Source organism: Seriola aureovittata, chromosome 2, assembly GCF_021018895.1.
Source record: "Seriola aureovittata isolate HTS-2021-v1 ecotype China chromosome 2, ASM2101889v1, whole genome shotgun sequence".
NCBI lineage: Eukaryota > Metazoa > Chordata > Actinopteri > Carangiformes > Carangidae > Seriola > Seriola aureovittata.
In genome coordinates, this window is record NC_079365.1 from 3923544 (window position 1) to 3942053 (window position 18510).

General features: G+C 40.7%; 1 protein-coding gene across 4 annotated transcripts in view; it reads right to left on the bottom strand.

Annotated features, from left to right (window-relative positions):
• Positions 1 to 18510, bottom strand: part of epha8 (eph receptor A8) — a 126848-nt gene that overhangs the window by 68769 nt on the left and 39569 nt on the right. For all 4 annotated transcript variants that reach the window (XM_056399530.1, XM_056399523.1, XM_056399514.1 and 1 more), the window contains exons 3-5: positions 4803 to 4856; positions 3533 to 3676; positions 2012 to 2161 (exon numbers count right to left, since the gene is read on the bottom strand). In XM_056399530.1, the coding sequence (XP_056255505.1) occupies positions 2012 to 2161; positions 3533 to 3676; positions 4803 to 4856 (348 nt within the window). The remainder of the gene's footprint in view (positions 1 to 2011; positions 2162 to 3532; positions 3677 to 4802; positions 4857 to 18510) is intronic.

Below are 18510 nucleotides of genomic sequence, written 5' to 3' on the forward strand. Positions count from 1 at the left end.
CACATTTACTTAGGCATCAAACAAACATCCAATAAGGTGACGTAGTAGAGTAGGACATAGTGTAGTTATCTCTAATTGACTTTTTAATAGCTACCTGTAAGTATAATAGTTTGATATGTCTTGATTCATGATTGTGAGGTAGATCTGCTCGGTCCATAAACACAGCATGTTTTGTGAGCGATAGCCATGGCATGAAAGCTATTTACTGTATTTTTCATGAATTCACAATAAACTAGCAGATGAACTTGAAGGAAAAGCTGGCAAAGACCTAAAACAGGACATACAACCAGCTGTAAATTACAAATGACAAAATATTGTTAGTTGTTTCTTTTATCTCGTCATTGTTTCAGGTAAGAACTAAGCCTGGTACTTTCATATAATTGCTTAACATCACACATAAAGGTAACACTAAACTGAGCTACATTAAGCTCTATGGGCTGAATAAACTACCTGCTGACTAAATGCCTGGTCACACCTGAAAGTGATACACAAAAATGAATGTGTGTCTATGCGAAACAGAAGCTTTGTGATGTAGAGACTATATTCTTAGGTTAGTTGGTGAGCTGGTGCAACTGCTGTAGCAGGCTAACTGTTAGCTCACTAGCCAGCTGGGCTAGTGCTAGTCAGTCACAATAGCACCTATAGTGTCTCTGTATTTTCGTCCTACAGTTCTGCTTACTCCCCCCAGGCATTTTGTTCAACATTGCTCACCATTTTGTTCAATAAAACAGTTACTAATGAGAGAAACTATAGCTCTCCAAGCTAACGAAGCAACTGTTAGCAAGCTTGTTAGTGCATTATTTTAGTTTGGTCACTAACGAAAAAATAAATTCTGATTCTTTTATTTATTTAGAGTAGCCAGTTAACCTACCCTGCATGTCTTTGGATTGTAGGCGGAAGCTTGAGTAGAAACGCTACACAGAAAGGCCCCAGAACTTTTTTTGCTGTGAGGCAACAACCACAGTGCTGTCCTATTGTAATGATCAGTTTTGTAATTGGTAGTGATAGCTGTATTGATTGAGTTTGTGTTCACACTGTTTTTTACTGTGTTTGTCTGATGACATTCTACAAGTGGTAGAAGAAGGAAGACACAGACCGACCGTGGTTGAGATTTTCCTTGATACTACATTAGGTTATCCACTGTTTCTCATCACGGAATGGATTTTCTATTTCTCCTGTAGGTACACTGATGTACAGAAAGCACAGTGTCTACACGCAGAAACACCATTACTACCGCCTAATTAGTAGCTACTGTTTACAAACTGAGATGATGGATTGAATAGATTTTTCACTGTCAAACTCACCGAGCTCCTGATATACTTATCAACACTGTGTGCTAATTAGATAGCTAATTATGAGCCGTGCGGATCTTTCTGAGCTGTTATACGGATGTTTTGTTGCTATTTCAGGTAAATGACAGGAATGAAACATATGTTGTGTAATCACAATCAACAGGATTCAGGATTGTTTTTTCCTGTTTTGGTGTAATTTTTCCCACTAGGAGCCAAGGGATTACACATAGATAGATAGATAGACAGATAGATAGATAGATAGATAGATAGATAGATAGATAGATAGATAGATAGATAGATAGATAGATAGATAGATAGATAGAAGAAAAGAGCAATGAAATATACAGGGTCTTTCATATCTTTGTCTTTGTAACAATGTAAGATATCAGTAAAAGTGTTCTTCCACTATCCAGCATCAAATTCGAAGCTGTTATCAATATCAAAGTATTTCCCATGGTACTGATCCGAGCCCTGCTGTTTGTTTTCTTTCACAGATCTGCAGAACCGAGCGCAAAACAGTTTCAGTGACGAGACTGGAGGAGGCTCTCCGGGTGCTGTGGATGTTTCCAACATGTCTTGAACTCCTATGGAGGTGTGCGTGCTAAGAATTGGAATAATCTCACCATCCAGAGTGAGAAAACGCTTCAAAGAGCCTGAACTAACTTTTCCTTGTACTATCAGTCAGTATTCTTGCTGTTGTTTGGTGCTATAGCACATACCTCAGTGTTGAGTTTAAGTCTCCGGACTCCCAGGTCCACCCCCGTGAAGCTCTCATCAGCAGCGATGGTGTCAATCTTAATGAACTGGTTCTCCCGTATGGCTGAGCCCACCGCTCTGTCAGACTCGTAGTAGTACAGGTTGAAGGTTTCCTGGAATAAACAAGGCTACTTTGAGTCCTGTGTATGTGTTTATTACAAAAAGCCTCATTCAGACTGGATTTATTTCTCTAAGGGAGATGAGGTGATTTTAAAACATTACCTGCACTGGTCAGTGATTTTAATCCCGCCCGGAGAGCATATTTGTGTAATTTTCCACCCCCGCCCGTAATAATCACAGCCAGGTTTACTTACTGTTTTTCCGTGAGCTGCTCCTCCTGTAATTTAAATCCCATCTGGAGCGACAGCCTTTAAAATGGATCTTTAGTTTTTATTGCCTGCAGTGATCCGCAGTGTGAAATTTGAGTTTTTGTGTGAAAATGAAGAACGTCAGAAACGTTTCGCCAATCTGGAAACATGCTAAAACCAACATACAGTAGAGGCCTGTTTGGAAACCATCAGGGGAGCAAGATCCTGTTGAAACATCAGCTACTGGTAGATACTGGTATTCTCTTTTAAGCCCCTATTTTTAGCCTATATTTGTTCACATCATGAAAAAATGGCACCATTGAACATATGCAAAACTGGCTATTGGCTGTTCCTGTCTGTGTACCCATGGATGTATACAGTAGATTCCCCCTTTGAGAGTCCATGTTTAATATAGACAACCTCTTGTAGGTCTGAAACAATGAGTGAATGAGGAGCAGAGTAAATATTTTATTTTCCCACCTTCTCCTGTAACCTTAATCACATCCGAATGGGATTTACAGTATATATATATATATATATATATACTGAAACCACTTCAGGAGGTGGATTGAGACACATTCTTTTCAGATGTTGAAAAGATGTAAATGCATCCACCTCTCCAAAAGGCTTAAACACAATCCTTCCCACCATACCTACACCAGTAAATAATCTGCACAAGTGGCCACTTACCCTTGTGATGGCAGGGCAGTTACCACTACAGTTCAGAGCTATACAACTTCCTGAATAAATTAAAATAAGCTCAAAACTTTAAAAGGTGTTTTGCACTTTTAAACATTTTTGGTCACACTGTTCCCACATTCCCAAAAAGGTCAGTCAGGTCTGTATTTAGTCATTAAAACATCCTTGAAGCTACTGCTGGTTCATTTTCTCAGTTTGTCACTTGTTAACCAAAACAGTAGCAGTTTATCAATCTCCCCAAATGTCACAAAAGTCCTGTTCAGCAAAAATTGAATTTTCTATGTTTAAAGGCCACAGTGAAGCACATAGAGTCGGAGTCTTTAAACTGTGCAAGAGTTTAAATAGACTTTATCTCAGATTGTGATTTTGAAATGCTAAATGGTTATGCTAACAGAATATGAGTTGCATTATGCTCATCTAAGAGCTTTTCTTTGTGTGTTTCTCCTACACATCTTCATCCTCAACCCCCAGTGTTACCTTGCAGGTGCCCAGTACTCCGGGCATGCTGTTGCAGTCTCTCAGGGTGAACTTGACCTCAATGTAGATCCTCCTGGCTCCTTCTCGGGGGATCCAGCCTGTCCTCAGCCAGTTGTTCTGGCTGGGACTCATCACATTACAGACCTGATGCAGAGAAAACATTGTCATCAATAAGAACAATGATTACTATCATTAAAGATGCTTTGTGCTTCAGCGTTTCCTTAGCATTTTCAGACTTTTGTAGTTCTGTTTCTAGATGTGGCTTATGCATCCCTTTAAGAAGTAGTCCATTCATTTGCATGGCTTCATGTTTACAAGACTGACGATTGTCAGTGACCTTCGCTGTCTTCCCTCTGATGAGAATTAGTTCCCTGCAACTAAAAACTACCACTTGGTGGCTGGTTTATAGGCAGATTCTTGCATTTATTAGCATTATTGTTGTTGTTGTTGTTGTTGTTGTTGCTGTTGTAGTGATTCAAACCATTTAAATTTAATCACAGTGAGAATAATCACTAAAAATTCATAGTGTGTTTTCTCCACCACTGTTATTGCAGAAAGCTTTGAAAAACATTTATACCTGCACATTGTACATATTTGTATTATATTCATACTTTTTATAATATTTCTTTCCCATTTTTATCATACATATTTATTTGTAAAAAACATTATTTATATTTAAGCTACCTGACTTGCAGTACTTACTTTGCTTTATCTTTCTTTCTTTTTTTCTTCTTTCTGTTTATTGTTTTGCACCATAACACCAAAGCAAATTCCTCATATGTCAAATAGTTGGCAATAAACCTGATTCTGATCTTCATGTTGGGAAATAGCATGGTAAATAGTGACAATGTTATATTTGATTATTTCTTAATGAATTGACTAAACATTATATAACATGTCAGAAAAAAGGGAAAATGCTAATAACAGTTTACCAGGGGTTTCAATTTACTTGGTTTGTCCAATAGTCATAGTTCTACTATTGTAGAAATAATGAAAAGAAACAAATGTGAGGATTTGAGGTGAATTTCTAGTTAAAAAAATGACTTAAATGATTAATTGTTACTGTAAAGTCAACAGTTGACTGACTAGTTGATTAATCAGCTCATAATTTCTGCTGCACTATAGCCAATCTAATAAAACAGCTAACGGATTAATTATATTGTCTATAATACAAAGTTTCCCTGGGACCAAAGTGATTGCACTGAAGTTCATATAATAATTGATTCTAATAAAACACTCAACCCCACTGCACACTGAGAACATTACCGACCTGGTAAGTGTGGATGGGACTGAAGTACTCATCCATCTCATTAATGGCATCCCACTGTGCGGAGAGAGAGAGAGAGAGAGAGAGCCAGAGAGAGAGAGAGAGAGAGAGAGAGAAAGAAACATTCTTGGGTTAGTTGCATACTCACACTTGGTCTCCATATTTTTCAGATTCGTATGCAGCAAATCACTCAGCTGCTGTCTTTATTTCCCACATGATTATCTGTGCCGGTGCGTCTCCCTAACCACATTGGAAGATTATTGGCTTTGACTTCAAATGAAACATGTGACGACTCCTGTCACAAGGTGACAGTCATGTTGGTGTGGCAGGTTTATGGTATGCTATATTTGATATATGTGACTCTCTCAGAAGACCAACACTATTGTTTTCCAAACCTCATTATCTATATGACTTCGGAGGACAGAAAGTAGAGTAGTTGCATGAGGCTTAAAATCCACTTTCTCATTTACTCTCTAATGTTTCTTCATTTAAAAAAAAAAAAAACATATTTTTAAAGTCTCAATAAACACAGTTAACCTGGGATTACTTCCTGCTTTAAATATGCTGATGTATTCCACTCCAGTGCTCTAGCGGTTAACACATGCAATCATGTGCTCTACATTTCAGCATGTCGGAATTCACTTAATGTGATTCCAATGGGACGCATTTCCCTTTAATGAGATGCCCCTCATGTATGTGATTAGGTTTACATTGTTTGCTGAATGCTGCTGGCGGCCAATAATAGAATTACGAGGGGGAACAGTGAATGAAATGTGTTGGTATTTCCAAATGTGTTAATGTGCGTTACACCTCTGTGCACCTACTGCATCCTGCACCGGGAGAAATCACAAGAAAACAGTCTGTTCTGCTCCCCCTCTGTGTGCATTATGAGGATATATAAGCTGCACCCCCAAAAAAACTCTATCTACACATGCACCACAACATTCCCAGATTTTATGTAGTAGGACACACAAGAAGATTAAACTCAAAATTCAGATTTATTTGAATGCATCAGTAGGTATGTACACAGTCACACTTGCAGAGTAGGACAAGATGATTGAAAATAATCTCTTTTTCTCAGCCCCACTTCACATAGCAGCCGGTCTATTTTTGCGCTAGTGTTCACAAGCGGTACAAATGTAAACAAGACATTTACATATGCATACATTAGCATTTCATTAGGGAAAGATACACTTGGAAGTGTATAGTTGGTTGTCACTTAACTGAGTAAATAGTCAGATCTGTCAATCAGTTTTTAGACATCTGTCCAAATCACTTTATAAACAAGCTGAAACGCAAATTGGACACAAGTCCAGTACATCGATGCTAAATTTGGGCTTGCTTTTGATCCAGTAGAGAGGGCGTCTGAGGATGTGCACTTTTATCTCCAGGTAATACCTGGTAATGCCTTGTCACCCCTCCCCCATCACCTGTGTGGCCATTCATAATAGCTATAAATATTTTGGATTTCAAGGTGGAACATGAACAAGTTTTTTATGCTGCAGGGATTTACAGTGTTTGCTTCCAGTGTTTGAAAGAGTGTTTGAGATGATTTCTGTTGAACTGAAGTTTTGCGAGCAACCTGGCTCAAAGGTAATGTCTGTCTGTCTGTCCGTCCACCTCTTTGATCTACACTGAAATGTCTCAACAACTACTGGATGGATCGCTGTGAGATTTTGTACAGACTCATCTCGTCTCGTCGTCTCCCGCTTATCCGGATCCGGGTCGCGGGGGCAGCAGCCTCAACAGAGAGGTCCAGACGGCCCTCTCCCCAGCCACTTCCACCAGTTCCTCCGGGAGAATCCCGAGACGTTCCAAGGCCAGCCGAGAGATATAATCCCTCCAGCGTGTCCTTGGTCGACCTCGAGGTCTCCTCCCGGTGGGACATGCCCGAAACGCCTCCCCAGGGAGGCGTCCAGGAGGCATCCTCACCAGATGCCCGAACCACCTTATCCTAAAGATCCTCTGACTTTTCCTATACAACCATCAAGTCCAAATTTCAGTTTGTGTAGTACTTTGGTTTATCCAAGCGGAAACCTCCAGGGCTGAAAAATGAAGCATCAACACTGAAGTATCAAAAACTGCAGTTCCTCTAAACTGGCTCCAACAGTGAGTAAGTCCCCACAGATTCCCATGTTAAAATGTTTCTTTCTTTACATCAGAAATAAACAGCATGGTACGAAAACAGTTTTTGTCTCTACGGCTAATTTCCTCATGACATTAAGACTTAAAGTTATGGCAAGTTTGAGTGGGTGATGTATGCTTGCCACAGACCAGAATATACCAAAGACTCGGCTCCATACACGCCCCTCCCCTTTGCCCATTTTTGGATTAGCCAGGAGTTAGGGGCGGAGTCAGACACTGCCAAGATGGCGACGGTGGAGCAGCTCACTATGAGCTTCAAAACTGCTCTTCAGAAACCTATGGGTGATGTCACAGAGGCTACGTCCATCTTTACATACAGTCTATGGGTTTATCAATGAATACTTGTAAAATGAATGACGTAGCCTGAGCTACACTTAGCAAATTTTATCATGCTAACATGCTAAACTAAGACCACATGGTAAACATTATACCTGCTAAACATCAGCATGATAGCACCATTATTGTGAGTATGTTAGCATGCTGATGTTTGCATTTAGCTCAAAGGAGTACTGTATCTACATACGGCCTCACAGTGCTGCTAGCATGGCTGTACACTTGTTTTCATGCTAGGAGTTTCCTTGCGCGTTCTGTGTTCATGTTTCCCAAATCTGTACAACAGAGCTGGTGAGTAAAATGTCTATTTGGCCAAAAATAAACAAAATAAGAACCAGGTTTAAAAAAAATAGTGTAATTTCCCTTTATCCACACATGGCAATTCAGCTAAGTAAAGCTGCTTGCTTTACTCTTCAAGAGATTATACAGCTTATACAGTATATGCTTCTATATAACAGTATAGAAACACTTAAACCCTCTATTTATGATTGTCATTGTTAACTGTAAATCCAGTTGCACAGTTATATGGTACGTTTTCGTGTCAGGAGGAAAACCATATCATCCTTTTTTGCTGCTGTATTAGAAATAAACCACCACAGCTCAGTCACAGAGGAAATAGATATTCTGTCAACTGGTTTATTCATGGTAACATGGAGACTCAATTGCAGGGTGTCAAAAGTTCAAGAAAACAGCTTAACCCAAACTGCAGGGGAATGGGAATTTGAGAGCAGCTTTTTTCCGTCTCTATTCCTGCTGAAACAGGAAATTTGCATGTGATGTAAAGCATAAAGGTCACAATAAACAAACAATAAACAATAGAGTATCAGTTCACAAAAGAAACACGAGATTTATTTAAAGTAGAGTGAGATCATTACTGTGATGCTTAATGTGGTTGAAATTTTGCAGTGGTCCATTGGTGCAAGAAACCAGACCCAAACCTGGCAACTTTCCTGACTCTGAGTAGGACACTGGCTAAAACCAAGGTTTAACTGAGGGAGGGGCAGCTTGTCGTCACAGGTCATGTTTTGATTGGATAATTTTATGTATATGCTGCAGGATGAGTCATCAAAAATATTTTAACACAGGAACAGAGAAGAGAGGGATTCTAACACAGTAGTGCTTTAAATTATTTTTGGCATATACTATATTTGGCATGTACCAAAAGACACCTGAACAATCAACACAGGGACTCAAGATTAGAACTTGGGAAATGTATTTTGAATTGGTCTTTACTGGTGACATCATCCTGCAATAAAGTCGTCAAAATTCTGTTTATTATCCCACCCTTCTCCCCTGCCTAAGAAATCATACTTTTCTCTTAGCTAACATTCTATAAATTTGCAGTTCAACCTCCTTGTGTTATATTCCACCTCACATAATGTCAACAGAAATTACATCATATAAATACTTTGACAGGTGAAAATCTGATTTACCTAAAGCCTGTATACAAAGTGGGGTGGTATTTGTAGAAATGGGCATTTAACTGTCTAATGACGTATTAGGGTGAGGGATGGGTATCAATAGGAGCTTATACTCTGATAAATTACTCTGAGGTGTTGTACTGCACTTACAGTAACAAGCGTAGTTAGTAGAACGTAGAGGTGATGAGCTGACGATCTTATATTGTGGACGATCTTACTTTGGGCGTATGATCTCCGTTTCAGATGAATCGTACAGATCACGTTATTAAAAGGTGCTATATTTACATATTTAATATTAAAAGTTCAGTCGCTGCCAACTAGCCTGAGCCACATCTATCCCTAGAGGAAAGTCACCCTTTAAGAAAGCAAAGATGCCATTTGACAGTGTTGTTAACATGTGAAAAGGGCCCCCCTAAAACAGCATTTCACCTAGGCCCCCTAAAAGCCTAAGACCGGCCCTGTGTGTTAATGTAAAGCATTCTGTCACTGCATAAAAAACAAAAATAATGGAAAAGAAGTATCTCAGTGGATGTAAACAGAACCAGTGACTCACTCTGTGCCAAACTGACTCCCCCTCTACCAAGAGAAAAGCAATTCTCCCGCTCTCCCTCCCTCAGATGAACTGTGGCGAGGATTACAGGTTAAGAAAATTGGTATTCACCTGAGGCAAAACTGATGCTCTCTCGAATCACGGCCACAATAAATTTCAGCCTTCGACAATATACAGCACAGATTATTTTGCAGGTATTACCAGCCTGGGCAGAGTCAATCTGTATGCATGTGAATGGAGACATGCATGTGTGTTTAACCCCGGTGTTACCCATGATCCTCCTGGGCTGGGGATCCTTGTGCAAGCGGTGGAGTAATTGAAAGGGAAAGTGTCGACCCCGCGAAGCTTTGGGGCCGCGCCCACGCTGAACTCGGCCTCGGTTAAGACGACTGGGCTTTTCCATGGAAGCCCTCCAACTCCTCTCGTCAGCCCCAGCTCCCCCTGCTCTCTCCCCCGACACACACACACACACACACACACACACACTACCCCAAGGCACCACCCGCCAAAAAACCATTGGGATAATTAAGATGTAGGAAGTCTCACCCATCTCACCCTTCCCTCCCTTCCTCATCCTCTCATCTTTATCAGCTAAATTGAAACCGTCCTTGAACTTGTGAGGACCCCAGCTAATTAGTGGGGTATATAACCTCTCTATCTCTCTCATTATTCTCGTCTTGCCATCTCTGCTCTCAACCTCTCCTTTTTTTTTTTTTTTGCTTTTCTTTTCTTGGGAAATCTTAGATTTTAGCTCCTTGTAATTTTCTCCAGGAGTAAAAAAAAAAAAAATCACATGAGCCGAAGGCAGATTTTCAGGAGGTTGGGAGCTGTACAGCCCACAGGGAGGGGATGAGATTGGACCAGATTGGTTGTTGTTTAGTAGTGAGAATAATGGAAATCCTTTCTGTTCATCCTCAGCAGACAGGCAGTGAGAAGAAGAAGAAGAGGAGAAGTCAGAAAGATTCAGCGGGGCATGTTTATCTACTGAGAACGCGATAAGAGAGTTTTCTATCACGACGACAACAGAAATGCAGCGCTTTACAGACCGGCAACTGACAATGCAGTGTGTGTGTGTGTGTGTGTGTGTGTGTGTGTGTGTGTGTGTGTGTCTGTGTGACAGACAGAGAGATGGAATGAGAGAGAGAGAGTGAGAAATTAATTGGCTGTAAATTGCACATCTGTTTCCTGCCTGTCAGCTCATCAGAGCTCTCATCAGAAGAAATCAAACGTGGCAGACAAAGAGAAAAGCTGTTAACAAACACAATAACATGTGCACACAATGCAAATATATACAAATGCTAATATACTGCAGGTACACACAAGTGTATGAAAATAACATGCCAATAACAGTGAGTCTAAAAATACATTTTTCATGGCATTTGTCAAGCAATGGATCTGTCAAACATCTACGATAAATAAGTCGTGTAAGGTAACACGCTGTATAAATCTGTTTCAGGTGTGGGTCATAATACTTCTGAAATGCCTCTGATAAGCTTCACATTAGTTCAACTGTGGCTGAAGTCAGTCAAAGATAAATGTGGCTCAGTTTGGCTGAATTCTTTTACTCTTTCCAGCTCAAAATACAATAAATCTCCATCTATTTACACTTTGGTTTCAAGGCCTTTCAATGACTGTGGTTTACTGGTAAATAAAATTGATATTATAGAAGAATATTTTTTCTTTCCTGTTAAAATATGAATTTCATTCATTTATTCAAAGATTTCGGTGGAAAATATAGAATATAAATACCAAACTGTTTCATTGAGATTTTTAAATTGACTCAACAGCATCTCTGCCTTCAACAGCTGTGTTTCAGAGTTAGACTGAGTGACACGGATAGAATCAAAAGGACATTTTTCAGTAACTATTTTGAATATTTTTCCAATATCAATTACTGTATGATACAATGTTAATTGAAGTGTGTTACACTCTTCTCCTATTATCCATTAAAGACCCATGTATGAACTCATTCTGTAAGTTTCTGATTACAATCATGGAATTATTAAAAGGTTTTTATTGGTGTTACATTTGAATTCAGCGTCTCTCAACAAAATGCACTGTGTGACCCATTAAGAGCACATTTTAACCAGCAGTCATTTTCAAGTCATTTCCAAGCTGCTTCTCCGCACTGCTAACATTCTCATTCTCATCTGCAACATTGTCTGACAAAATAACCAAACACATAGATTAAAGGCAACAGCTTGGCTGTATTTACTTCTAAAACGATCACTTCTAATGGGAGTTAGAAGCTCGTTCCTGTCAGCTGCTGTGTGGTAAGCATAGAGACGTGTGTCTGAAGAGGGAAAGCCTGATCTCCAGCTCGGGGCGATACTGATGACTCCCTTCAACGGAAAGTAGTTAAGGTTTGTCCAAAAAGCTGCTAGATTTGTTGCTAGGTACTTTTCTGAAAAAAAAAAAAAAAAGTTGCTAAAGGTGTCTGACAAGTCAGTTAATCTAGCGGAAACACTGCTTGCTTGCGCCAGATCATTTTAAAAGGTGCAATAACCAATGGTGTACCCTTATCAATCAGTCAGTCAGTCAGCAAGAGACCCATTTATAAGGCTGGCCCTGCTGGTGTGAGACGAATGAATATTGAGGATGTGCTATAGTGCTGGGTCACAAAAGCTGACCTGAGGTTTGCACGCTTAAAGGTTCTCCACACCCACACAGGTGTTTTCACTTCACTACCTGATTAAACCTCTGTTCGGGTTGGTGTGTGTTACGTCATCGAGCCACAGGTACCAATACCAGGCATAGAGGTGGAAGCTGTCCCGCCCCTAACAGGTGCAGCTAAGTTAACAGAGTGTGAGGAAGATGTCAGTCAAACTCAGACTCAGGCCCACACAGTCCCGAGAGGAAGTCTAATCAGTTAAATAAGTAGACACACTTGTGTAGGCGTATCATTGATGTTAAGGGCCTTTACTACTATGTTCTACTAGCATATTTCTGTTGTGCCTGTTTTTCCTCTTATTGTCTTTTATTTACTATGTTTTCATCACAAACCAGTGAGTCATTTTGTAGCACTGTTTTGAAAAGCTCCATGAAGTGGTACTACAGCAAACAGAGGGAAGAGAGTGGATAATCATCTCAGTGTACTGAATTTGAACCTGTGATGTTGTGACTCACCTGCGCCTCCGTCCACTGATCCTCGAGACTGCCCAGAGTGAACGTCGCTATCTTCATCACGTAAAACACAAACAAAGAGTGACGCTGTAAAATCCCGCCTGGTGATCGTTTCTCCTCTCATGTTCTGCTAATTGTGTTTCTGATCTGGATGTTCTGGGGTCACGCAGCCAAGCAGCTCGGGTCTCTTCTGACTCTTTGTCGCAATTAACACTTGTATAATCCACATTCCTCGACTTCTCTGATTCTCCACGCTCCCTTTCTCTCTTTAATCTCCTTTGTTTTATTCACCCCATTTAGGGGTTTCCACACAGACAAAGAAGTTGCAACCTGAGTCGCCTGAAGATCAGAGAAGCTGTTGTTAAGCAGAATAAAAGCGTAGTTGCCTCTAAAGCTGGCGTCTAAATATTGGGGTCTATTCTCATATGAGTCTGACGCCCTGTAGCATGAAATCAATATCAGTCTATTCATAACGTATGATATGAGGGAGAGTGAATGCCAAAAAAGATGAAAGAGAGAATGAAAGATTGATTAACAAATACAGAGAGAAAGCGGGTTGAAAAGAGAGATGATTATGTGCTGCTGGTATGAGGGACAATAGAAGGGGAGTTGCCTGTTTAAGGCTCCATTCATCATTGTTGTTTCAGAAGAGGCTGAAGGCAGCTGTGGCTACAAACACACAGATTCTTGCTGGGAGTCTGGTGCACTGATGGAAATTATTTTCTGCTCAACTTTGCATTTCTAATAAGATTTGCTCCGAGGCTTCAACAGCACAAAAAAAAAAAAAAAAAAAAAAAATGTTTTAATGAAAAATATATAAAAAAATGAGACAAAAATGACCCACAATTTATTCTGTGCTCTGAGGTTCCTTCTTATTATTAACGACTACGTGGATGTTCTTATTTGCACTCTATTTATGTCGTTCTACAGAAGCTTCTTAGTGCCATCAATAATTAACAAACGATAGATACATCACATGCTGAAAACACTGTATTTAACTAATCTGCAACCTCTCAAACTGCCTGAGCTCACTTACACATCCCGAACAATTCGGACTGCATTTGTGACAATTAGTGCAGGAATCTGACACCAGAAACCTGAGATTGTTTCCTGTATCCTCTGTGTGGTTTAGGTTTAGGCTTTGTTGAGGTTCAGAAAAGATTAAATACAGAAAAGTGTGTTGTGACACAAGTCATCAAACAATTGAGTCTTTCCCCACTTTAATCAGGTGCTTTTCTTGTTCTCAACATAAGAAATGTTAATTGTGTTTTAGGTGCCACAGGCAGATATTGTAGGGAAAAGGCATGTAATACATGACCTGGCATGAACCTCTCAGTTCATTTTCCACAGGTCGTTATCAACGGTCGCAGACCAACCAATCAGAGCATTGAATCGTGTGACACAGCGCAGAGCTACAGAAAGAGGAGAAAGTTTTATACTTCTCTAAAAATGTTTCTTCTCTATTTGCAACATGTGACTTTCAGACAGGGTTGAATGACAGGTGAAAAGACAGAAGGAACAATGGGGCACGAATGACCCACAATACCATGTTATCGATGACCTTTACTGTCCATTTGTCCTCTGATTGAAGTAAACAACAATGAAACCAAACTGATCTACACATTACCTTTCAGAGTACTGCCTTTCAGATGCCAAAACCTACTTTGACAATCAGACAATGATCAATGTGGAATTTTTCTGTGGACAATTTCATATGAGAGATTTTGGTGCTTTGTTGTTTTTGCTGTGCATTTCTGACTGGTTCGATATGGGCAGACTCTGTTGGAAAAATATGATGTCCATTATTTCTTGGCAACAGGATTTAGCAACATTTCAACTAAAATCTGGCAACATTTGTGTCGTTTGCTTATATTTCCTGGCCGCACCCCAATCGGTTTTTATGCCTCCACGCTGCCGACAGTCAGGGCCGGAGGCAATATGTTTTTGTGTTGTCCGTCCATCTCATTCTTGTGATCGCAATATTGCAGTAACGCCTTGAGGGAATTTCATCACATTTCGCACAAATGTTCACTTTGACTCAAATGATCTGATTAAATTTTGGTGTTCAAAGGTCAAAGGTCAAATGTCAAGGTCACGGTGCCCTCACAAAAAACGGTTTTGGCCATAACCCAAAAATTCATATTCATTATGTCACAATTTAAAACAAATGTCTAATAGGATAAGATGAAGTGATGACATCCAAAAGGTCAAAAGTCAACTTCACTGTGACAGCATAACATTCTGCAAAAAACTCAGGTAAAATGAGCTTAGGGCCGTATTCCCTGCAACTGGTTGGTGGAAGCATACAACTGTGAGGTGGTGATTCAACTTTAAACTATATGCATATTTATATATATATATATATATATAAATGCTGGTGTGTCTGAAGTAATGACAGTAAGTAAGAACTGTATATAAAAGCATGCTGACATTCCTGAATTATACTGTCTAATTGCCGGAACTGAGAAATAACAGAAGAAAAAGGAATCACCAGGATGTTGAAAAGTGCAGGATTTTACACTGAACATCACAGCAGTGACTGTGGAAGTATCAAGGTTACTTCCAAAGAAAAATGTACTAAAGAATTACTCACTTCACGTGTGAATGGAAGAGAATATTCATATTAACAGAAGGTTGAAATGTCTTTTTCCCCTCATACTCTTCTGTGTAGTCCAAACAGTAACCCACTACCCGCCAGACCTCATGATCATAATCCAGCTGCTTGTAATCCATTACTACCACGCCCCCTCTTGCATTAAAAGGGTGCAAAGAGCAGCAGACGACACACGTGTTTTAGCAGGAGAGGCGTCAAAAGAAAGACAAGACAAAGCCGAAGAATGGTGTCTTCTTTGAAAGATCTAATTTCAGATTAGTATGTTTGATGGAGGTTTCTTTAGAACTCATAGACAGAGAGAGAGAGAGTGACAGAGGGAGGGATAGAGAGAGGGTGATGAAGATAGAGAGAGAGAGAGAGAGAGTCAGTAGGGTGTGATGGCTGTGTGTGTGTGTGTGTGTGTGTGTCTGTGTGTGTATGCATGTGTGTGTATTTGCTAGTGGCATTTCCAGGCTTAATGCTGGGCTCTATGTGAAGTAACAGGTCTGCATATTAACTCAGTGGAAATATCAGGCTCTGCCCAACACCTTTCTGCCTCTCATACTATCAGCCACACGACCACAACAGACTTAATAACTTTGCTCCTGTGTGTGTGTGTGTGTGTGTGTGTCAGCGTGTGTGTGTGTGTGTGCCTGTCTGTGGGCTCTTTGACAGTGATAACCTTTCTGGAATAGGAGTGTTAATTGCACTGGTCTGGGATCAGTGGGGTAGATGGTGTAATTGCTATCTATTCTCAGATGCAATTTTTACAGGACAGTGTGTGTGTGTGTGTGTGTGTGTGTGGTGTGTGTGTGTCTGTGTGTGTATATGTGTGTGTGCAATGGTGTGCAAAAAGATGAAAAGATCCTAATGAAGAGGAGCATTCAGAAAAAGTAAAAGAAAAAGGGAGTTCATGTGTGTGCCAATTACCCACTGTGGCAGTGTTTACCACAGAGAGTCACATCAGTGTCTGCTCATGGCCTCTGGTCACCTCTCCAGGCCTCCTCCCCTTTTGGGAAATGTCCCACTCCATTTTGGTTTCAAAGAACTTTATTTCTTCATATTATCCACCTGCGTCACCAGGAGATGATGGTACTGATGGACAGAGTGTGGCCAAGAAACACGGATACATCGATCTAGATCCATTCACTGAGCAGCTTTAGCGCCAGTTTGCCAGAGTTTGGAGCAACCTCTTCAACATCAGTGGCCTGTTGCACCAGCTGAGCCTTCGAACATTTAAAAGTTTGATAGTAACCCTCTTTGTTTAGTTGTTTCCCCCTCTGTGCAGTTTATTAATAAAACCTTTCTCACAAAAGCGGTATAGACCTCTCAGCATAGTTTTTTCCATTTGGCACCTTAATCTTATAAAGTAGAGAAAACCCTGATCTACATGTTGAGTTGCATAACATGACTGAATGGGTGAACATGATTTACTGTCTTAGTCTGATCAGAGTTGTCCCTTACATGATGGTTAAGGGCAGTGCGGTCCAGGCGGCAACCTTTAGGGTCAGAAAATGAAGCCAACACTGAAGGGCCAAGAGCTGCAGTTCTTCAAATGACCACTAGAGACTGGCTCCAAAAGCGAGTCAGTCCCCATAGACTCCCATGTTAAATGTTTATAGTCTCTATAGCTAATTTCCTCCTTCATGACAACTGTACAGGGTTTATTTTTATTTCACTCACCTGTTAACATTTTATTAAGTCTTAAAGTTATGTATACTTGAGGGTGTGGCTGCTTTGAGTGACAGGTCAGCATGTACCAAACTCACCTCTTTGCCCATTTTTGGATTAGCCAGGAGTTAGGGGCGGAGTCAGGCATTGCCAAGATGGCGACAGTGGAGCAGCTCACTTAAAAAAAACACTCTTCAGAAACCTGTGGGTGAAGTCACGGACGCAACGTCCATCTTTATTTACAGTCTATGGTTCTGTCTGAAGAAACTGCTGCATATGTTCCATCTTTTTTTGTTTTTTATGACTGACATTGTTTGGTAACTTGTTCTGTTGCACCTGGAGCACTGTGCAGCCATTTGGTCAAGTGCTGCTGAGAAACATCCACAGAAACTTAAGACTGCACAGAGCAGAGCAGCCAGATGAGACCTTCAGTGTGTGAACGACGGTGTTACGACCACGAACAAACTGCGTGAACTCTAAAGACCCTCTTCTGTGTGGAATTTGTTCCCCACCAACATAAAAGAAGAGGGAAAAAGAAGAGTAGAGATCCAGATAAAGAGAAAAGTAAGAATACATGGGAACCTACGAACTGCAGCTGGTTCAACAGTGCACAGGTCTCTATAAGACTCACAGAAGCTACAAAGGCTCCTCACTTGAGGCCCATTTAAGATCATTTCATTCCAAACAGATCATCCCCGCTGTGCCGGTTCAAGCTGACAGCAGAATGGAGCTGTCTGTCAAAACCCCTGACGTGGCTGAGGTGGTCTGTCTGCCTCAAATCTCTCACTCAAACACCTGGGCAGTTTTCCGGCTGAGGTCTGAAGCAGCGATCAGGAAAGCTGGATCACGCCGACTTCTGTTTCCTTTGGGGCGGCTTTGGCACAAGATCTTTCGAAATCAAGATGGTCCATCTCTGTACTGATCCTATCATCTACCAACCTGCATGCACACACACACCCACACACACACACACACACACAACCACACACGCACACACCATTGTGGCACTTTCAGATGCTACATCAAAACCCTTGAGTGATCCAGCACCTGCAGCACATCTTTCCCTTCACCTGGCCTGTTTATTAAGTGAGATATTTCCAAAGAGCAGCTGCAGAGGTGTGTGAGCACCACCACCGGCAAGCAGCAGCTGTGCTGTGTCGGCCATGCCGCTGTCTCATGGGAGGTTGTACGGCCAATTACACTGCAGCGGACAGTCACTGAGAGGGCAGCGGAGGAAGTTCAAAGACCGGCCGAGGGTGTGTTGAGCAAGTGTGTAATCAGAGACCTGGGGGATGGTGCTGCTGATAGCAGCAGAAAGACACCCAGAGAAAAATGTCACCAAAAAGTTGTTGGGCTTCTCATTCAAAAGAGTAATTCACAACTTCACAGCCCTCATTTAAGTGAGAATAGAGTTCAGTGAAACACATAAAGTTTGATTTCTAAGTTGAAGAATTCATAATCTATTACTTAAAATGATCAAAATTAGGAATATGTTAAATAAGCTCTGATCAATTGACAGTTTGAAAAGAATTTTTAAAGTAAAATAAAGCATAAGGTATCTCAAAGACACTTTCTGTATGGATAGCACTACCTCTGTGTTTGCTTTGTAACCAATTGTTATATTACTTTTGTCTTTCACCTCCAAAACTTTAAATTGCATCCTCTCCTCCTTAGAAAATCCAAATCAAACCGTGTGTTTTCTGTGAAATGATAAGGAAAAACAATCAGTGCTGATGGTCAGTGTTCTTCTCAACCTCGCTGGCTAAAGTCAAACTCCCACTGTGAGAAAACATCTGGATGAGTTCACTCCTCCTGTAAACTGACACAACATAAGACAGAAATAATTACAGAGTGGGGGTCAACAACACGATGTGA